This window comes from Melospiza melodia, chromosome Z, assembly GCF_035770615.1.
Source record: "Melospiza melodia melodia isolate bMelMel2 chromosome Z, bMelMel2.pri, whole genome shotgun sequence".
Taxonomy (NCBI): domain Eukaryota; kingdom Metazoa; phylum Chordata; class Aves; order Passeriformes; family Passerellidae; genus Melospiza; species Melospiza melodia.
Window position 1 is genome coordinate 48,918,916 of NC_086226.1, and position 23,110 is coordinate 48,942,025.

The following is a 23,110-nucleotide window of genomic DNA, read 5'->3' on the forward strand; positions in this document are numbered from 1 at the left end:
CAAGACAGAATATACCTTTACCTGAAGATTAAATTCTGAGATGACTGAGCCCAGCAGGTCCCACCTTCTCATGAGACATGAGGTCAGCCAGCCTGGAGATGGTCTTCTGATATAGTGGTGCTGTGGCACAGCTACTCCTTGCAGAATTGCTGCCACTGGAGGTGAAGAAGAAGGTAGGATATCTGCCACCTCTGCAGGTGCTCTTGGTGCTCATTTATCTCTCTACTGCTCCCTGGGATGAAAAGGGATCCTACCTAAGCTCAGGCTCACCCATTGTTTGCACCTCCCTCCTTGGGGCAGAGCGATCCAACTCTACCACCTTTCATCCTCAGGAGAGACAAGGAGGACACACGGCATGAGGGAACTTGTGATTGACATCAGGCTGAGATAGTGGGGAATGGCAAGTAAGGAGCCTTAGAAATTGAAGAATGAGGGCAAAGACAAGAAGAAGAAGAAGAAGGCCTAGTTGAAGAATTAGGGTAAAGATTAGGGTAGAGTGAAGGGTGTTCACTGGCAAGAATCCAAGCCTGCAGAAAGACACTGACAGAACTGGCAGCAGGAATTGTTTATGAAGGCAGCTGTTAGTCTGGATACGTCAGCTGCCCATCTCTTCAGCCCTAGAACACTGGGAATAGAGAGTTTTAATGTTTCACAGTGAGATGCTGTGCCAAGCCAAATTTCAACCTTGAGCACAGGACAAGACACTTCCATTTCTAGTTTTACCCTAATATCATCATCCTGGGATACTCTGAACAATTATCAAAACTCAAAGTGAATTAACTTGTAAATGTATAAGATAGCAGGGGTTTCTGTTCCTCACATTGTTCTTTGCCTGAAACATCAAAAGTCTGAACAGAAGGCTTATATATCAAAAAACTGCCGTGAAGGGTCCATGCATATATCCTTAAAAACAAGATGATATGAGAGGAAAACTAGCTGCTAGAAGGTCATCACTGCATCACTCAATTTTTCTTCCCTATTCCACTCTACATAAGTGCTCCAAAGATCCCCAAGACTTCTTAGGACCAAAGACAGGAAGCCACTGTCCTAAAGGAGCACACCATCCCCAGCAAATACTGTTGGAGCTTCCTATTGGTACACCAGTCCAGGCTTGCCAGGACCCCACAGCTCTTGCTGCTGTGTCCTCCTGAGCAGAGAGATCCTGGCCCCTCTAAAGGCACAGTCATCCTAGGGTGATGCTAGCTTGGCATGCCCAGAAAGCACGAAGTAAAGATGATTAACAGGTGGACATCTGATTGCAGCAATTTTTTTAGCATTATCTACTTACCTTACTTTCGCATACACCAAAGTGTCTTATCTCCAGTCCACATATTATTATTTCCAACTTGTGCAAGCTCTGAGTCTTAGAGGCATCATGTTATATTTAGTTAATTTTCTCATCACTGTGTGGATTTTAGGACTACTGTGGTGTATGTCCTCCTCTCCTGTTCAAAGTAACACCAAACTAACATACATTAGATACTTTAGGTATTGGATACAAGTGAATTCCTATATCACATTCCTTCAAAAGGAGGGACTGAGGGTGGAAGGAGATCAAGCCACCTAAAAAGAAGAAGAAAAAAAAAAAGGCAGCAAAAGGAAAACCACCAAAACACCACCAAGAAAAAAACCCAAACTTATCTTTGTATTCTTGTCTCCATGAAAGAGAAAATATACTCAGTTTCTAATGGTTATCACAAATCAATGTTTTCTGGTCTGTGAAACCAGTCCATTATAAGTAACTGTGATATTTTTCCAGTGTACTTCAGCAGAAAACTACACTAAGGGAAATATTTCCATCTCAAATAATTTGAGAGAGAGGTGTTTTACAAACAGAAAAATTCCTGGAAAATGTTTAAGTACTAAAGCCCCCACATACCCTTGGGTGATCTCATTGCATTGTGTGGAATTTCAGTGCTCTAACTGAGAGAACCATTTGTTTCTTGAAACATCAGCAACTATCTGATCAGAGAGTTTCTGAAAATTGAATAGACAGCTGCTTACAATTGATATGGTTCCAGCTTCACAGTGCTGCAGTGCTTGATTTGTCAGTTATGTAGAGATATATTTCTTACTCCTGCCCCAGTCCTTGGTGTATCAGACTTTCTTGCCTGTCTGCCCACAGCAATGAGTGCTGGTTTTGGCAGCTGCAGTTCATCTAAACAAAGCCAATGGAGACAATTGTTTTGTAGTGAGCATCTTCTTAGCTGCAGAAACTATTTTCTGCTTTGAACATCTGCTCTCACCCTAAGGCACCCATCTCAGGGGGAAAAAGAAAAAGGTATAGATATTAAGGCCTGGAAAAAATGGTCACCTTAATTAAGATGCTTTGGCAGCAATATAGGTGTTTTCTAAAAAGACCTGTTAGAAATCAGTTGAGGGATTTCTATTAATTCCTAGTGGCATCAGTCAGCTTTTTCAGAGGAAATGTCCCACCTGCTCCTCAATCCCTCTCTTTCTAAAGCAGCAGATTCTGTTTATAGATATCTGTTATCAGATACCTGATAACAGCATGTGCACACACCCACTATAAGAGAATGTTGATTTGAAAGACTGGTGGTGTCCTTATAATTCCCATATGTTTCTTTTTCCTTAAATTTCATATTTTTCAATGTCCTGTAACTTTGTTCATTCCATTCTTTCTCTGGAGATCACACTGATATGACAGAGTAAGAAAAGTTGACACAGGGTACAACATAACGGTGAATGCCATAAAAGGTAAATTGAGACATAGAGTTCAAGACACACTTAAATGCTTGCTCACCTCTTTAGAGCTCTCAGTATCTCAGTCCATCAACATTTCTGGGTAATGGCCTAGGTCATTGTGGCTGCTCTCATGTCAAGAACCTTAAATAAACTACTTGTGAACACTAAAGATGCATTTTCCAGGCAAAAGTAGGATATCTCTTCTAACGAAGATCTTGGTTAGGTCCTGCTTATGTCTGTCAAAATCTGACAATGCCAACAGTTTGCTTTAGTTTGGACTCTGTTCTTAAATCTTAGTGGACATAGTTCTACCATTTCTTGGGGTGACTTATATAACCTATCTATCAAAAAATCTTGTGAAACAATCTTGTAGTTACCTTACCAGAAAGACTTGAGGTTGCAGCTCTCGAGTGAAGATGTGACAAAGCACATGAGAATCACCTGGATAGCAACAATCTTCTTCTCTCCAGCAAACTTCAGACAAAATTCGGTTCAGTCCTGAGAGTTCAATAACCTTGTGTTCATAGACACTCCTGGATGTGACTCAGATACTGGCAGTTAAACACTCCCAAGGGTCCCCTAGCATTCAGGAGAACAGATCCAAAGAAACAGAATGCCAGGGGAACATCTCCAAAGAAATGGACACCCATGGGCTGAGGCTCACAAGCAAGATGCCAAGAAAATGTTTGCTTTAACCATTACCCAAGAAATCAGAAGGTGTTTGACCAACAGTTTAACTGCGCAAATTTAGATCTGTAATCAATATAAAAATTAAGACTCAAAAAGAAACTCAGATATAACAAAGATTTCAGAACTTCATGTAATGACTTGAGCAGCAAAAATCTTTGTGGTTGCTCTGCACAGTTCTACTTTGTTGCTCATGCATGTGTTTGGATCTGGTGTCAAGACTTATGTTGTTTTTCAAATATAATTTTTATGCTCATGGGAAAATACACAAAAATAACACTGGACCTGTTAAAAAACAATTGTTTGTCCATTTTTTTTCAAAAACCTTGTAAATGGGAAAGCAGAAAGCCCTGAGCTAGAAGCGTTCCTCTTTTTGTATCATCACAACTTTGCAAGCCATGCTCTTCGCATTCTCTCCTTCCTGCTACTTTCATGTTGGTGGTATAGGACCCTGCGCTGTGTATCTTGAGCATGGCATTGCAGCTCTGGCTGTGGCGTTGGCAGTCTCAGGCAGCTCCATTCTCCTTCCAGCTGTTTGCACCAGTGTCACCATGGAGCTGGCATGCACGGAGTGGGGCTCAAGGTCACGGTGGATTGCTGCACCCTTCATCAGCAGCCTGCTTTGCAGTCAGCTGAAGAGCGGCTGGAGAAGTAGGGCAGGTTGTTATCAGAAAGAGGAGGCTGAACTTAATTGTCTCTGGATTATTTCAGGAAAGTTTTCTGGTTTGGAGCTTTAAACATGGAACCTGAGAGCCTTAATATAGTCTTCAAATCATGGCCAAATGGCACCGCTCAAAGAAACCCCAACTGGAAAAGTCATTTGAATTTCCTAAATTTTCATGCCTGAAAATTTGTTTTAGAAATACACACGCACAGAAAAGGGCCTCTCACAGAAAAAAATGAGTGCATTTAATAAACAAATGGTCATTGTGTTAACAAACCAGTAGGGAAAAATTTAAAAAAATATACATTTCACACTACTGGTTGCAGCTGGATAAAACTTATGCTCTAAAAACTGAAGAATACTTTCATCTAAGTATATGGAGAGCTGTTTCACTTCACTGTGGGACAAAATTTTATTATTTATATATAATCCAGTTTAAATGTTGGCACTCTTATCCCACCAGTAATTTGACCATATTCATGTTACTTGTTAACTGTTGGTACTGATTTATGGAATCCTAGTGGTTTGAGAAGAAAACTTTCTATTTCCCAGAACATGAACTGAATGAAACATCCCATATGTACATCTGATTCACACATACGAAAAAAAGTTCTTTTGTAGAGTGGAAAGATCTTTACCTAACATAAAGATTCTTGGTTTCAGGAAAAATTTTGGGAAGATTGGATCTTACTGTTTTTATTCAACAAAAATGTAATCATGAAGATGGTTAAGAAATCAAGGATTGACTGTCTGTCACAAATCAATAACATTAAAACAAAACAGAGGTCTCCTGATCTTCTGCTATCATGCCTAATTTTACATCACAGGAGATGCAGTTCAGATTGATGCCTTTTTCTGCTCCCTGAAATCATGAGCTAGATACAATTAGGTGATAAAAATGCAGCTACTTTTTATGAAAGGCCCCGTCAGGTAGCATGCTGAAATAAACGCCAAAAATATGCCAAAAATGCACACATGACACAGAGGAAATACAGTTCTATAAGTCTAGAAAATCAGCATAATTGACAAGAATCCCCAGTTAGAAACACGGGTGTTGAGGTAATTCCCCCTTTTGGTTCTACCCTCTTCAGAAGCCTCCTTTCCTTGCTAGCTGTTTGTGGGACAGTGTCTTGACCTTTGTTCTCAGAAGAAGAAAGATAGGACAGGGGCCTAGGAATGTAGTTTGTCTTTCTGTCAAACAGGATAGGAATCTACTAGCACAAATCTATATAGTTATACCATAATAAGCTACAGAGCTACAAATATTTCTGAACAGTATATAAAAGAAAAAAATAGATTTGGCATCAAGACCACCTATATAATTACTAGGGTTGGTTGAATATGATGAAAACTAAATGTAAAATTTAAATTGAGCTGATTACCTGATTGCATCTCCTCTTGCTCTTGTTTTCCTCCATTTACAGTGTAAGTAAGTTAAGCCCAAATGTGTGCAAACAAATATGTAAATCTAAACTAGGCATACACAGAATTCCATAAGTTTTGCCATACTCTCAGGCTACAAGGTTTTAGGTTTGTTCCTAAGATATTCCCAATTATGACTTTTAGAGACAGAAAAGAAAACATAAGGCCAGGTCTGTAGCATAGCTCATTTTTTATTGTTTAAACAGTTTTTGCATAGGAAATATATCCGCTTCCAGTAATTGACTGCAGTATGAGCAGCTGCTAGCAGTATAGGCTGGATATAACAGTAACAATCACATTAAGTCAAGCTTGATTTACACCAGTTTAAAACTTGTGGCAGTTGAGTTCATTTGTAACCTAAAAAAAAAAAAAAGTACCAGAAAGAACACTTTATCCTCCAACCAGGCACAATAAAAACCTTTGTTAACACTCAGGCTAAAATCAGGTCTGATGCCAGAGGGCTCTAATTCCAAAATTAAGTAGCTGTACTGTAATGCATCCTACTAGTGAAGGTTCATTACACAAAGACTCTGCACGCACCTTCTTTTTAATTAAAATGTAACCTTCGGGATTTATGGCCTACAATATGGGAAAAAATGCCAAAAGTTTTAAAATGGATCAACCCTGGTATGTAGCTAGCAAGCAATAACTGACTACTTGTCACCTACAGTTGTACTAAATGTATCTAAAGAAACACACAGCCCTACAAAAGTTTTCTCAGAGAAATATCATTGAGATGGGGTGCCTCTTCCCAGATTACTAAAAGTTCTATATGATATAAGCACAAATTAACAGCTTGATGAAGACATAATCTAATGCAGCTCTTCAGAAGCCTATGCCTGGGACTGAGGAACCCCTCACATTCTACAATGTTGTAGAGATTATTTTTGAAGAAAATGTTATCTGAAACATATTTACAACTGAACTCAACAGAGACTGTGAAATTGAACAGGCACTGCTCATTTGTTTGAGTTTTTGGTAAACATTTTGCTGGTTTTTGTTTCTTTCTCATTTTGCATCAACTTCTATCAGTCCATGCAACTTCAATGCCCTCAATGAAAAATGCATAATAAGCCATACTTCTTAAAAAACTTCCTTCTGCATATAGAGATACATTTGCCACATCAGTCCCTGTAGCACAGTTTTCAAAATCATTCTGTCAAAAATACAGTAATACAAAGACTAGCTTTAGTGTCACTAGCTCACACTGCTCTCCATTTATTTAGGCCACCTTTTGTTTGACTGTATGGTATCATGCAATGAAAGTATCAAAGGCTTATTCTATTCATGATGCTAGTGGCACTGAAGCCCTTTTCACAAATTCAACATACATCTGAATTGCAACACACAGATATTTCTAAAGAGTACTAACTAGTGAACCCTTTTATCATAAAAAAAAAAAAACCAAACAACTACTTACAACCATTGAAGAAAAAATTGCGACAAAAAAAATGTAAAAATTGACCGTCTCCAACTTGTCCCCTTTACTATTGACAATGTGACCAACAGAGCTGTGGCATGGAAACAGTACAAAGAGTTGTCATGGCAATAAGTTTGGCTGATGCAAAGGTCATTGTGCAGGGTTAAAGGGCAAAATCAGTGGTCCATGCTATCCTCCAACTGCAGTGCTCCACCACACCCACACAATTTTGAGGAATTAATAAAACTGGGGAACTAGCAGAAAGTGCAAATAAGAAGGAGGCGGTTTTCAGCTCCTTCAGTATGGAGAAGAATATTCAGCTTTGAGCCTTTCCTGTTTAACTTGATTAGCTGGCATGGGATTTTACTCTCTTTTTTTTTCCCCTAAAGTTTTCTGTAGAAACCCAATAAAAAAAATCCAGGAGCATACAGCTGGTTAACATTAACAAATGACCTTGACAGGTAAACCATAGAGGATGTCATGCTTGGGGCCTTACTGCCAGCAACATTAGAGAGTTTTTCATTAAAAGTGAAAACAGTACACTGAATATGGGAAAACTTTCTGCAGCCTTCATAATCTCACACAGTACATATAATTTAGGTTTAGGTACAGAACACACTCTGGTGTCACAGATGTCTTTGTGCAATCTCTTTCATTAAGTCCTTATGAAGCTACAAGTTGCAAATCCAAAATTCTGCTCCCTGAGGACACAGCTGTGTGAGACTTAAGTACTGTTTTAGCTCTCTGCCTATCCTGAATAGCTCTGTGAACCTAATCTTAAATACCATCATGTAATAATCACAAAAACTTTTGCTAAAGGCCATATATACTAATAAAAAAAGACAGTGGTGCTTCCAACATTTTGAAATGCTCTGAAAACCAACTTTTCCAATACTAAATACAACAAAATAACCTTCATAAAATATAATTTTCTCCATTTACATTTTTAAAGGATTAGTACCTATGCTTTTCAAGCATAGGAATATGCGAAATAACTCCTAACATGGACAGATTTTTTTTTAATACATAAATTAAGAAACTGGAGAGTTTTAACCCAAGTCCAGTTTCTAAACAAAGAATATTCTTGTTTAAAAATGGAAATGCATTTCCATTATAATTGTTAAAAAGTTAGCTTTACAAACAAGGGTATTTTAATAAAAAAAAAATCTTAACAAAACTATACAGTGTACAAATTACTGTCTACAAGGTAGGCGGTTTAGTCAGAAGATCATCCTTTCTTCTTGCTACTTGCAGCTTCACAAACTCATTCACATATTTTCAATGGAGCTGCCCACCTGAACATCACCCCACAACTATATTGCTATAATTAATATTTTTGCCATGTCTTTATGTACAGTCTCCTTCACTGCCTTTTTTTTCCTTAGTCAAGCCTCAAGCGTTCATGTCACTCCAGGGGAAACACACTTCAGTGGCACAGCCATGAGGCCAGGGCTGCAAAGCAACTTAATAAAGGCAGAACAGTGCACATAGAACGGGGTGGCTCAATTTAGTCAGAATACACTTCCTGGTGAAGGAGGAGGCCAGAGACTGGATTTGAGTTCTCAATCTTATCTTAATCTTTTGACTGCTGAGCTTAAAAAAAAAAAAATCAACCTACAAAGCCAAACTAAAACCAAGCATACAGTAAATGAAAAGCTCATTATCTTCCAATAAGGCTTTTCTATTAGAGAAGGCAGGTGACAAAAACCCACAGCTGCTGAATAACCCAGTTTAAAGGAGGAGTTTACTTCTCTAAAAAAAAAAAAAAAAAAAAAAAAAACACAACTCTGTTAAGGGCATCTTTCTTCCTACAAAAGGCAATTACCATTCTGGATATTTCATGTTGAAGCCTGAACTTGTTCCAGTTTTGTCCCAGTGTGTATTAAAAGCTTCCAGGGAACATCTTTTTAATGGAACTAATCAAGGATATGCCATCAGCACAGCTCTGCTCCCAGACTGCTCTGTATCATGACATGTGTAAAGGACAACACATACTTTGTTTTAAGAGGCCAAGGCCTGAGGCATGTTATGATTGAGTCTAGCAGACTTTGCCATGTGCTTAGCAAACAAATTTACTTACTGAAGGGTTCTGAAAGAGAACCAAAGAACCTCAAATTTCTTTTTGTGTCTGTGTCTTATCTGTTTCTTTCTTGGTTTTTTTTTTTTCCAGTTTAGCTAAATCTCAAAGTTTATTTTCCTACAATTCCCATCTCTGTAGCCATTCAAGCTCTGCCTTCACACTCTGTCCTCCTGGAGACATGGGGATGTGGCACCACTACTGCTCTTAACCACAGCTGGAGCCAGAAGGGACTGGTGGTGGTACACCCCGACCTGGGCCCATTGGGGTGGCTGCGGCTGGAGTTGTGCCTCTGGCACCGCTCCAGGGTAGGAAAACCTCCCAAATGCAGAGACGACTGCAAAGGGATGAATTTTCCCATCCACGTGACTATACGCTCCTCTGCTTCCACCCTAGTAGAAGACTGTGCTTTAAAGAAAGCTTCACCCGGTGTAGAGCCATACATTGCAGAGATCCCCTGTGTGTAAGAGATCACCAGCAACAGGCCCATTACTGGTCTGCAAAATGAGATCTTACTGGAAACACACTTTTATTTCCACCGTGGTCTAATTCCTTGCGTAAAGAAACTCCTCCTCCACTACACCCCAGAGGTCTCCATCCGATCTCTATGAGAAGACTGCAAACTTCTGACATAGCCCGATCAGGCTGAGAATTGTAATTCAAATGCTGAATTTGAATTGGCGGGGCAAGAGGGGAGTGGAATATTGAAAAAATTATGTACAGGAAAAATTTCAAGCAGAATAAGGGGGGCAAATTCTCTGCTTGAGCATCTCCAGAGTCCACTGGAGTCAGTGGAATTATGCCAGCAAAGATTTTGGCCCTGTACTTGCATTTCCTAGACAAAGCAAACATCGTTGTCAGTCTGAGCTAAAAACATTTTCTAACATGAACACTTCAGGATGCATTATCTTTGCCAGAATGGAAAAGACTTCATCTCACTGTGGGTCTTGACCTCTTTCTCTGTCTGTCTCTCTCTCTCGTGAAAAAAACCTTGAAGTAAAACAATTTCCTCAAGTCAAGTCTGCCTCCAACAGAATTCATTATTTATTTTTTAAATCCAGAAATGATTTAAGCTTGCACCCCAGGTGGGAAGTTAAAAAGAGGGAACCTATTTGAAAGTTTGTCACAGTAGGCAGAACAGTTGCTTTGCAGCCCTTGCCTGGCTAAGGGTGCACTGCTTCACAGCTACACTGTAAAGTGTTAAAAATCCTCCCCCCCCACCCCAGAATATATATATATGTATGTATAAAAAAAAATCCCCTGTCCACCTCTCAGTACAGAAAAGGACCTCATCACACTGCAAAAATAGCAGTACCCACTTTGGTCAATTAAAACAAACAAAAAAAGCATACATTATTTTTTTTTTTTAAATCTGTGTACTTACCTATAATAACCAATACAGCTAAAAGCACTACCTACATAGGCAAAACTTGGTATTGCATAATTCGTATAAATTTGTATCCCCTCCCCCCAATATTAATTGGAAGATGAAAAACATGAAAGGTTAATAGAAAAAACACCAAAATACTGAAAATATTGCTGGTCGATTACAATTCTTAAGCGGCAACTATACACAGCCATGATATGCTCTATAAATGTGAGATAAAGGTATAACTGTCTAAAAAATCCATGATGTCACACATTTTTCGCATCTGGAGTACAAAATATTTTGTCATAAAAATGGTAAAGATTTAAAATTATAATAAATGCAGCAAAACAAGTGTAGTGATGTCAATTTTTTTGTAGTTTTTTTTCTTTTTTTCTTTTTTTCCATTTTTTAGATTTCAAGGCAAGGCACGTAATGTGGACATTATATCTTCGTGCAAATTAGGATTACTGGAAAGAGTATTTTAAATTTTTAAAGAGACATAGAGGCAAAATGTCTGCCCATGCACATTATATTTCTGTCAATATGTGAAAATTGTTGAACAAGGCTAACTTCTGAAAGCACCATGCAAGTTTACAGCACCCTGTAATTAGACTTACATTAAGAGTGCATTATTTAAATACAACATATCCCCATCCTGGTATTACCAGTTTGTAAACGGTAAGCTTTGCCCTTGTGACATGGATTTGCCTATGTCTTTGTCTCTATGATGTAGATTTTACAGAAACATGTAAACCCTATGGGTTCTTGATGCAACAAGTAACTTTAAATAAATAAATCCTACCCCTCTGTGGAGGCAGCAGCTAAACCAACATAAGTGCTGTGTTTCCATTGACTTCTTATTCTCAAGGACGTGATTTGTCTTGACTTAATGCCTTTTAATGCCCTCAAAAACCGAGGGGAAAAATAAGTTTGTTCAAAGTAATTTTCTATTTTTAATCCCCTCAATTTAGAGTCCAAGGGCTGAAGGACTTATAGTGATGACCTCTTAGATATGATTTTTAAATTGCACTTGCCTCTGTAAGTGTTTCTTTACTGGGGAAAACGTCAGTTTTTTTCTTTTTTTACTGTTGCATGAGAAGATAACACTTTTACCTGCGTAGAGGCATTTCTTCCATAGAGCCTGTGTGTTCATACTGATTGAAAATTTTAACTGCATAACACACTAGAAAAAGGCTGAATTAAGGGCCAAAGTTTAATAAATCCATACTGATAACTAAAGGCTACAGAGCTTATTTTTAAAACATTTAGAAATCAGACTGTTGAGAAAATGTCTGGCTCACGGCCCTTGTCCTCCTGCAGCTCTGCTGTCACTGCCTAGCCTTTGTTTTGTGAGATAACCAGGAATAGTGATCTCATGCGTAAACAACAAGAATACTAAACCAACAGAACTAGCTTATCATGCAAATATTAAGGCATCTAGAAAGTCAGTTAAAATATATTGTCAGAGACTGAACATCTATTTCCCAGCGGACTTCATATAACAAAGGCTACTTAGGAGGAGCTGCATTCTACTCATCAGTGAAATATCATCGACCCTTTGTAAATCATTTCAGTTTCAACTATAAGAGAATTAGTGATTGTAAGAGCTGCAATTGCTGGTTTATTTTTGTTCTTCTTTCTTCAGGTTCTTTTCTCATACTGTCTTCTTTTCTTTTTCCTTTTTGCTTTTTTTTTTTTTTTTAATTTTGCTTTTAATTTTTTTCTCTCAGTTGCTTGTCTCTGCTTGAAGGAAAGGCTCTCCAATTATGTTCAAACCATAATTTGGGACATTTGTTGGCAGGATCGGTGTCCTATTTGATACTTGGAAAGGAACCAAGCTAGCCCAGGTACCAGGACTGTTGAAAAGGGGAAAGAGACAAGGAGGGAAAGAGAGAGAAAAAAAAACATATATTAAACATGTATACAATGAATTTGAATCAAGGTCCAGTTAATATTCATCAATAATAGCACTACTTAAGATAAAGCTGGAAAGAAAATTTGTGAATGTAACTTGAGATTCTACTTCTTAGTTTTCTTTGTGAAAGTATGAGTTGTTTGAAAGAAAAATAATTGTTTTGAACTCAGTAGCAATTTGTATGATTCCTGAGTTACACCAAGTGGCCTGTTTGTTTATGAAACCCCCCAAAAATGTCATATACAAATATATAGAAAAGACACAACTAAACCATACAAATGACACTACATAGTGCAATGGATATCATTTAAGAGCTAGTGAAATATACCACAGGGTACAGGTGTTCTTTTTTCAAGAATACAGCATAAAGATTCAGTAGTTCAGCATCCTATGAGATTTCCTCCACTCTTAGAACACATCAGTTTATCTTGTCACCATCCCAAGATGGGCCTCTGAGATTTAAGGATGCCCATAAGAACAGAGGATTTTTATGTTCAAAAAAACTGCTTTAAAAAAAAAATTCCCTAAGAATGTCAGTTTCAGAAACACCAGTTAACACAGGATCCAATCATCTAAAGACTTGCAGCTAAGGGTAGCCATGAGTTGAGGGTAACAGCAAGTACCATATTTTTTAAAACAAGCCTCTGAGAAAAAAAGTATTTTCAAGGACGATTCAATGACTAGGAAGTTAAGTCATCATTTTAAAAGAACTCTGTCACTAAGGAGCTCAAGTCCCAATGGCATTCACAGGTTCACCAGGCACCAATCAGCAAATACTTGCAAGATGGATGGATAGTCAAAGATGGTCTCATCTGCTGTGTTCAGTATCCAGTAGCCTGAGCAGCCCTTTCCTTAGATGTGGTTCTGTCAATCCAGAAGTCCAAACCAAACTATCCTAAGCTATATGATTCTATGACTTCAGAGAAAGTTTTGTCACATTTATTCAGAAGAAAAACAGCCTCATCAAGTCGGCATCATTGCCAAAGAGCTAATACCAGCACTGGACATACAGCATGCAAACCCACCCTTCCTCTGTATTTCATTGTATTGAGCTTTTCCACTGTTTATCTCAAACATAAGTCCTTATTTCGAATTATATTCTGGGATTAGGTTGACAAGCTTCCTGATAACACATCTGAAGCCCTTCAACGTGTGTATTGCGGAGGCAAAAAGTTTTCTTCCTTCTATATTTTTTGGCCCATTTCTTCACTGCTCTCTCCCTGAACCAGCAGATGTGTTTTTATGGCATCAGGTATAAAGAGGAAAATTGACATTTTTATCTATTTCCAATGTTCATGACATAATTACATTTCATTGGGCAGCCTTTTGTGATCATTTCAGTTGCTGAAAAGTGGTCAACTTATTTGGTGAATTTCAGGGAAAATGTTTCTCAGGTCTTTCTCATTAAAAAATACAAAGGGCTTCTGTAATTTACTTCTGTTTGAAAATACTTACCTCTCTAAACTTGCTAATTTACTATTTAAACTCCTAGCAATTAATTTCAGGTGCAATGTTTTACACACACAAAAAAAGTGGAAATAGTTGCTGACCTGCTTGTCTCAATAACGACCATTTTCCCAATTTTATTTCATGAAGAAAATACAATAAATATTAATATCTTAATGCTTTCAGTGTCTGAAGTACAAATGCTTTTCAATAAGGCTGGTGGTTTTTTTCTTCAGTTGGGTGTATTCTCAAAGAACATCTAAAAATCTGCAGTCTTAATTTTTAATTTTTCAGAAAATCTCTTTTTAAAATTGCTGTTTTCAAAAATTTAAGATCAGCTAATATGTTTAATTTTTTTGTAGTTGTTTTAATTCTACTGACTATTACAAAAAAAATCTGCTATTGGAGGAAAATGAAAACCCTTTTGAAATTTGGAAATCACAGTTAGACCTCAAATCTTGAAGCACTCACAAAAAACTTAAACCTTGTTATGCATGAAAGATTTTTCCAAGATGGTATAATGAAAAGAATATGTTCCAAAAAGAAAATAAAAATTTAATACCAGAAGTTCGTTTAAGTGGCTTAATTGTTTCAACTTATTCTTCATCTTCCTTCACAATTTGTTTTAAAATGTATTTTTTGTTCCTTCCTCTTTGGATTTCAGTGATGTTAAGAAGTAAATTGTGAAATAATGGACACAAAGCAAATTGCCTCCAAGCATGTGAATTTATAAAAATAAGAGCTACTAATAAAAAAATAAAGACCCAGTCAGATTTGTTTGCTTGGGATCTGTCTGAATATATGTTTTACAATGCACAGTTCTTTGCTATCCTGTTACATGGGATTTACAGTGTTTAGTGACTTCAAAAAAATAGAGCACTAACTCAAAGAATATAAATTTTGCTTGAGGTCAACACTCTGTTTTAAAAATTTCTATGGCAAAGGCTAAACACACAGGCTCCAGGTTATCTTTCTGAAGATTTATAGTGCATTTCAATTATTGGATAAATACAATTTTGACTTTTTGCTTTGTTTTAAAGTTGCCAGCCCTCTAGAGACTACAGTGGGTGAAGGAAACAAGTCTGTGTTGACTAAAAGCAAATTAGTATTTGCAGTGAAATTTTTATCGGATACTTCAAATACCAGACAGAGACCATTATTTTTATGGAAACTGCTCAATAAAAATAAGTCGTAGCAAGTTCCTAATATGACCGTTGTTGCCATATGTCCTAACAGTTTAATATAGGTGTTTATTTAAGCCTTTCAAGCCTCCCACCTCGTATTATGACCATGACAAAAATGCAGACTGCAAGAAATTTGTCAGTACTACAAATGGGTAGTACTCCTTAGGGAGTAATACATCACCCATGTTAACACTGTGCATATCCCACAGGAGTTTCAAAGCCCCTTGTCTCAAAGCCAAGCCTTCTTCCAGAGTTGTTGTGCAGGCAGCAGATCACCTGGGGAACCAAGACAGCCAGACACTCTCTGCCTGCAGGGCTGGAACAGCCACCTCTTCCCCACCTCTGCAGGTGCTTGAAGTCCTGGTCCAAGCACACATACTGGGCAGAGTCTGGCTGCACTGGCCCATTCCCTCTGTTTGCTGGCATTTCCTAAGACATTATTTTCGAGGCTTCATGAGTTCTGGTTGTAGTTTAGAAAATAACATGATCATACTGCAGGTGGATATAACTATCTTGGGCCACCCCAGTCCAGGTACCACCATGAGGGGCTTACTGCAGACAAAGGAAGAAAATTGAATGAAAGCTATTGAGGAAAACAGCCCTAGTGACAGCACAGAGCTCCAAGAACCACTGTGACACAACTGTGAATAACCAACACACAACACAGGCTCTGCTAAGCTACATGCATATGGCTGTCTACCCAATATTCCCATGCCCTCCTTTTAATTTATGGTAAATTTATTTGGACTTTCATCTGTCCTATGAGCCACACTCTGCTTTGTAGCTCCCCAGCACTTCCCCAGTATGAAGCCAAGCAAGGCTAGCTGCCCAGAAAAGCAAGGTCCCCTGTTAGCCTTCTCCAGCCTACTCAGAAAGGACCTCACTGAGTATTGCAGAGCTTTGCTTCTGACATGGAAACCACCCACTGGGTTTTTTTGCAGAACATCCTAGCCGGAGTGACAGATACTTCAGGCTGCAAAGCAACCTCTCTGAGTGCCCACATGAGCAGGAAATGGAGGAACACCTTTCCCTTCACCATACCATCCAGCAGTTGCTGTGAGTTAAAATTCAGCACTTGGTTTCACAAAACCAAGAGGCAACTCTCTGCCTTTGTCCACTAAGTGCCTCAGCCAGGGAAGCCAAAATTCTTTCCATTGCCCAGAACAGAGACAAGGTGGTTGCACTTGTAGAAGTTAACAGGATGCCCACATGGCTGCTTCCTCAGATAAGAAATCTTTGTATGTGAGTGGAATAAAGCAGGTCTACCCCACACTCCAGCTTACTACTCCTGAGGAAATCTGTTATCCATTTGCTGACAGAAGGTATAATATAAATGCCTTTCCACTGAAACATGAACTGAGACCTAAAAAACTGCTCAAGGCTAAGTTTTGAAGAAAATTACGTGAGAAGCACCATAAGAGTCTGTTATGAGATTCGGATCCATCTTTGTTGCAGGACTACCTTCCTGAAGCATCACACTTTTAAGTGATTTCACTACTGCTAGCAGTTTTCTCTTCACCATAGCTAGACTATCAAATACATTATACAGTCAACAGTTCCCTCTCTATCTACAGGAAGTATAATGTATTTATCTGTTCAAATGCAATAAAACAGCAAAGGAAAATTCTGCAAGCATACTACAGGGTTAGCATTCTCCATTACACTTTCCATTACAGTTTCCAGATGTTAATTCAATCAAGATTTCTGCCATGATTTCCTCTTAAAGATAATAATTGCTGTTTCAAGAACCTCTGATTAAAATATTACTGGAATGGACCACAAGTAGTGCTTATATTATATGTATATACAGTCCACTTTGGAGGTTATAATAACATAAAGACCATAATAATGTTAAACAATTAACTAAATGCAATAAGAAATAAATCTAATCTGACCTGAATAAATGTAGAGGTCTTTCATATTCTTATTTTCCACCAATTCCTACCTTCTTTCTTTTACAGTTTCAGAAGTCTGTAAGAGTATTTTACCATTCAGAAAGTACATCTAATGCAGTATTTCCTTCTTGCAGCTTTACTATAATACACATGAACTCGCTAGCTTACAGAAGGTAGAGGAGAGCCTGCAAAGTCAGTCCTTGGACAGAAAAGGTAGAAATACCTTTCAATCAATGTTGAGTGAAGTAACAGTAGTAAACCACCAAGCAAGGAACTTCTCTCTAGTAAATGCTTGCCCACGCAAATACAGGGAGTTTTTAAATTTAAAATTACTTGGATCATAAGAATTTTGGAAATGCAATTTTGCTCATCTTAGTGTCCTGGTTAAATTTCCACTTCTGCGTTTCTGCCAAAAGAATAACCACCCTTCCAACATCCATTTAATGGAGTACCTCTGTTACCATTCTGAACTGGCATCCATATGTAAACAGCTTCTAAATTTCACCTCCAAGTTGAGTACTTGTTTCAAGAGATGTATGAAGTATCTCAGGTTAATTTAGGATGACTTTGGCAATTTAGCGGGTACTTAACACTCATCTAGCAGACAGAGGAGTTAAAGATTTATGCCCACGGGAGGAAAAGGACATTCTATTTATTCTATTTATTCTATTCCCTGCAAACATCTTTTTGTGGCAGTGAAACACAAAAAGGTACACAAAGATCAGGAAGAGGCTACAGAACCCGTTACTTACAAAGGATACCCACAACAGAGGGAGTGCCCAGAGAAATCGAGCTTTTCCATGCTGTGCTTTGGACCATTCATGTACAAGAATCTGGTGCAGGAACAAGACTAACAGCAGATTTCAAACATGCGCTTGCACAGAGGAGGCTCTGACCAAGCCAAGACAAACCATGGAGAACTTGTGCTTGGTTACCAGAGTCCACTGGGGTGCCCATGAAAAACTAACTCTCAGCTTTACACATCTGCACTATATTTTTCTTTTCCCAAATATCACTATTTTCATTTCAAACCATTAGAATTTTTACCTTAACGTTAAAAAAAAATTAACTACAAGTTTATCAAATTAGCATGACTAAATAATAATGCAGATGATCCTAACTGTACCAAAAACCAAACAAAATAAACCTCAAATAAATCAGTTCTGCTGATTCAAAAGAAACAATTGGAGGTAACATGATAAGGAAGTAGAAAGCTGGAGTAACCAAGGGGTTAAATATAAAGTTTATACTTGGGAATTCTCAGTAATATGCTCCTCCTTCCCTAGCAGCTGCCAAAAATCATCTGACAGGAAACATAAGATTAAGTTTGTCCCACCTAAGTGAACAAAGAGATCTCAGAACAGGCAACCAGTTCACTGCAGAGCAAGAACTTTTCTAATTCTGCTGGAATCTGCAGTGCTGCTCAGAAATTATTACTGAAGTTGTTTTCTTTATTTTAGCATCTTGCTTCTAGATCAACTCATTCATTTTGGTCACACTGAAGTTCTTGTTGCTTCTCCCATAAAGTTTAACTTAAAGCTCCAAACATAATCATGTGGAAAATGGACATTATTGATTCCTATGGTCCATTGTTCCCCCATTCTAAGTCCCTGAAGTTCAAGTTCAATCTGGAATTACATCATGTCTGGTTTCTCCTGGTTACCAGACGGCTTGAGACGTGACCACAGCTACAGAAAAAACAAACAGCCTTCTTCACGCTTCGGCTCCCCTATCGATTCAAACATAAACTTTTTTTCTTTCTCTCAAGTATGCCTCAAGTATGGAGCATGGTTAATTTAGAGATTAAGTTCCAAATTAGATTATCTAATGGCATCTTAATGGATTGCTGACCCATTTCCTGTGGGATGGCAGCATGCAAGTCTGGCTTGAATACAACTAATTTCTTAGGAAGTGTTCTTAGGAAGTGTTTCTTAGGAAGATGCTTGCCTGGATGGGGAGGAAACAATGTTTTGTACATTATTACGCATTACAGAGTTGTGCAAAACTATTAGAATTAGTAATTTAAATTTATAAAGATAAGAAATCATTTGATTTTCTCTCTGCGAATATTTTTTCACTCAAGAAACTTCAGCCTTTTTGTTCTTGAATTGTAATGAAATGCTACTTTTATTCCAAACCATTGCTGGGCAGAGGAATGAGGGAGGGACACAGGTCACAGTGTTTGAACTACTGCTCTAACAGGTGTCTGTGTTTGCCAAAATGGTTTCCACAGACATGCTGCTGGCTGTGTAATTTTAGCTATATGCATTCTCAATACCAGTCATGTACAAGATATTGTAAAGCAAAAGCAATATGCACCCATTCTCAATTCCCCTTCGACCTCTATCTCTGATAAATCAGATTACCCCATTTGATTGCCTTATCAGCACTCTTAGCATAAATACACAGTGGTGCGGGGAGAGTGGGGAGTGGGAGGGGGAGGAATGATGCTTGGAATGCTGAATACCCCACAGCTACAGCTGAGAAAGAAATTCAGCACTCTGAGAACAGTGCTCCCCTCAGCATCTCCAGGAATGAGCCAGCTGTTGTACTATGCTGATGTGTCAAGATAACAGAATGAAAGCATGAAATTCTAGTCTAGTCCATTTGCCTGGATAGGGTAAAGGTAATGTTAAACACTTAATGCAGAATGATTGTTAAAATAATTAATATAAATAAAAATACATTTTTGATAGCTGAATTGAAGCGTACACTTTGGCTATGCAAAGTTGCTAACAGTCTGTGGAAGACATGCAAAAATTCCACACGGTCTGGGAGAGACCCGTCATGCCAGCTTTTATGAGTATTTATACTGGAAATACCATCAGTGGTGTAATGAGTGGCTTAGATTTAGGGTCAAACTCATGCTATCAGCCTCACACACACACACCCACCTTTTGTCACTCACTTTTTTCTTAAATGTACTTTTTGCATACACTCTTGCCCTCACATAGTGACTGAGACTGTATTTTTCTAAATGAGCCTTACAGATTTTCACAGCTTTTCCTCGCCTTCTGTCTCTAGGAAAACAGAACTGCCATTATCAAAAAAAAATAAGGATTTGGGGTTTTTTAATGGTTTTGAATATCTTCTTCGCATGTACACCAAAAAAATTACCTAAATGATCATAAACTGATCATAAATGATCATAAAATGATCATTTATTTCTACTGATGTGTTTAAATGGTGTTCAAATTTCAGCAGACACAAAAAAATACATTTCTGAATAAATATAAAAAGTCATATAACAACAGAATATGTACTCTAAATGTTCTAAGTAAGCAATGAAAAAATCAAACCAATCCAAACAAAAGCTGTAGATGGTTTGGCATGAGGAGCAAAAGTAAAAATTGCTACTTCTAAATACTTCACCAAATAACTAGGATAGGGATTTTTTCCATTTTATTTTGGGTTTTTTAGGATGCTTACTGAATGTTTAATATAAGTATTTCTTTTAAAGATACTAGAATGTTTAACTCAGCTATGCAGAACATTAATCTATTTTTTGTTATCACTTTTCACTGCAAGACTTCTGGTTTTGTAGAAAATGCTGTACCAGTGATCTAATTTTTGTGGCTTTTTGGTCCTTTTTTCTTAAGCATTATTCATATTCTCTTTTTGGCAAAGTTCAGTCTTTGCATACAAACCACTACGGTTTTATACCTGAATTTTTAGATGCCAACAGACACATAATTTTCTAAGGAAATAAAACAAAAAAAAAAAAAAAGAAATTTGAAATCTATGCATTGTACCTACCATAAGGTGGGATAGGCAACTATTAGTAAGACAAAGACACACAGAAATAACAGAAAGTTTTTTGTCATTCACCTTTTCCAAACTTCCAAGGTGTGGTTCACCAACAATGCTTGAGAACAAAGGTTTCAACCTGAGCATATCTGCTACCTGATGTCTGTAAAGACAGAGCAGCTAACATTGAGGGACTGCCAACAGCTTCATCTGCCTGACGTCAATAACCCTTCTGAAAATCAGTATACTTAACCACAAAAGCCTGATGTAAAAGGTGAGATTGAGTACAATCAAACTGAGCTCTGCAGATCTAAAGAAATCACATAATCAAACATTTATCAAACCATTTGGAGTTGCAACAACTTGTTTGGATTGGGATATATTTCTTTGCCCACATGTAACAATTATTTTTGAAATATATTCTTGTTTTTATACCTGCACAGGTTAATGAACTCTTTAACCTGTGCAGGTATAATTTCTCTTCTTAGGTCCTTATCTCTGTGGGATTTGAAGAATGTCATCTTTAAAAACCAAACAAATAAAAGCCATCTGCTTAGGCAGAACTGTTTGCTTCCTTGTCCTTCTAGACTGCGCATAACCCAAGAGCAAGTGGCATAGCCTAGACCTCAAAAAAAATGCCCATGGCAGGTTTTGTGGCCAAGCTCTTCTGGCAGTGCCTGTGTTTGTTGGCAGGGCCAGAGTGGCAGGCAGCGTTCTGGGAGTGACCTGCAAAGCAGTGGGGTCTGTAACAGCAAATGGATCGTGGAGAAGGCTTTCATTCACCACCAAAGTTTTCTTGACCAGCACATAGAAATGTTTTCCCCCACTTTTCCTTTCTTTTCACAATTTATGCCCAGGGTGTTGTATGATGGTACTGAAAAACAGAATTCAGCAAACACTGGGACAGTGCTTCTATCAGTGTAACTGGCATTGCTTTAAGGGGGGGTCGAGTGACGACTGATTAAAGTCTTGTGAGGATGCTCCTAGCTAGGTTGTTGTGATGTAATTTTCTAATGCCTGTCAATGCCCTGAAAAATGTCACTTTGTAGTGGGAGAATAAATCACCCCCTCCGTGCTATAAAAGCTTAGTTTGGATTCACTCCTGGCAGTACATTGAAAACTCTGGCAATTACTGTGTGATGGGGATTTGTAATGTGAATCACAGCCTTTGAGGAGATGAGGTGAATCCATTAGCTAATTTTTCATTGTACTCTCTAATATAAAGGAAGGAAATGACAAGGTCTTATTTTACTGCCACAATTCTTTCAGATTTAAAACATTGTTTCATATAAATTGAAAAAAAAAACAAATACAGAAAAAATTAAATTTCAGATTTTTAAACATCACCAGTTTTTAAATTCAGTAATTTCCTTTCCAAGTTGATACTCAAAGCTCCCAAAATTTCTAGCAATCCATAGTACCATCAGCACAATGCATCAGAAGGCATTTTGTATATAGTACATATAAATTATACTCACACACATACCAACACTAATTATTCAGAAGTACATATATTTTCATGTACACATAAATTTCTAAAAAATATTTTAAATTATTTAATGAATGAGTGGCTTCTATCAGACTTCATCTGATAAGCTCCCAACCTACACGCCTTACATGGACAACCCTCATTAAGTATTGAGTGCCGCAGATAATCCTGTACATGATACATGAAAAAGATAAAAACTGATGTATCAAAATTATGTTGATTAGTTTATATGCCTATTTAGATAAACACCTTCTGCTGTTATCATAGTCCGCTATATATTAAGAGATGCAAAATCTAATAAATTAATAATATATCAAAGGTTAATGAAGTTTATTGTTTGGTTTATTTGTTGGGGGTAGGACAGGGTGGGCTCATAGAAAAAGAAACGTCTTTTGTAAATCGTTCCTAACTTTTCTGTTATCTAGTTGAAAAATAAGATGGTTTATATCTTACCTTCAGGTATATGTTAGTGACCTAAAACTACACCAGCCAATTGGTAAGAAAAGTCTCTATAAATAATGTAGTTATTCTTCACCCAAAACCAACCACCACCTCAGTCATTTATGATTATACTCATCCATACCTCTAAAAGCACCGTTTTCTTTCTCTTAGCAATCAGGTCCCAAAAATATGAGAGCAAAGACATTTTTAAAGCCGAGGATCAGTATTTCCTTCAACTCGCAAACCCTTTGCATAGGACAGCATGATGTTATTTCAGGTGTCACATTAAGGGATCATCTAAAGCCAGCTTGCATGAAAGATAACCTAAATGTGTTTAGGAGAAATGTTACACACATATTTTGATCATAATGCTGTCACATATACTCTGGAGGCCCACTAAAACAGATATTGCCGCTCTATGCAACTTTTTAGAGGCAGTGTAGGGGTGGAAATAATTAAAATGTTACCTTTGCCAAGTAATTCCCAATGTATCCTCACTGGCACTGGGGTATAAATGCCTGCCGTTTTGATTCATGGTCCAGTCACAAATTCTCAGCTGTCAATTGAAACCTAGCAGTCAGATATGGATCGAGCATACTACAGTTTTTAGTACTTAAATGAATACATGCAAACTAGTACTGTACATGG

General features: G+C 37.7%; 1 protein-coding gene across 9 annotated transcripts in view; it reads right to left on the reverse strand.

The window, feature by feature from the left end:
- Nucleotides 1-5,650: 5,650 nt before the first annotated feature.
- The window catches only part of NFIB (nuclear factor I B), a 169,052-nt gene continuing 151,592 nt past the window's right edge, over nucleotides 5,651-23,110 (reverse strand). For 3 of the 9 annotated variants that reach the window (XM_063180871.1, XM_063180867.1, XM_063180866.1), the window contains 2 exons: nucleotides 22,930-23,018; nucleotides 5,651-12,201 (listed from right to left, as the gene is read on the reverse strand). In XM_063180871.1, coding sequence (XP_063036941.1) covers nucleotides 12,072-12,201; nucleotides 22,930-23,018 — 219 coding nt within the window. In that variant the 3' untranslated portion in view covers nucleotides 5,651-12,071. Of the gene's footprint in view, nucleotides 12,202-20,427; nucleotides 20,696-22,929; nucleotides 23,019-23,110 lie in introns of those variants that run through there. The other 6 variants (XM_063180868.1, XM_063180864.1, XM_063180863.1 and 3 more) reach the window with 2 other exon arrangements.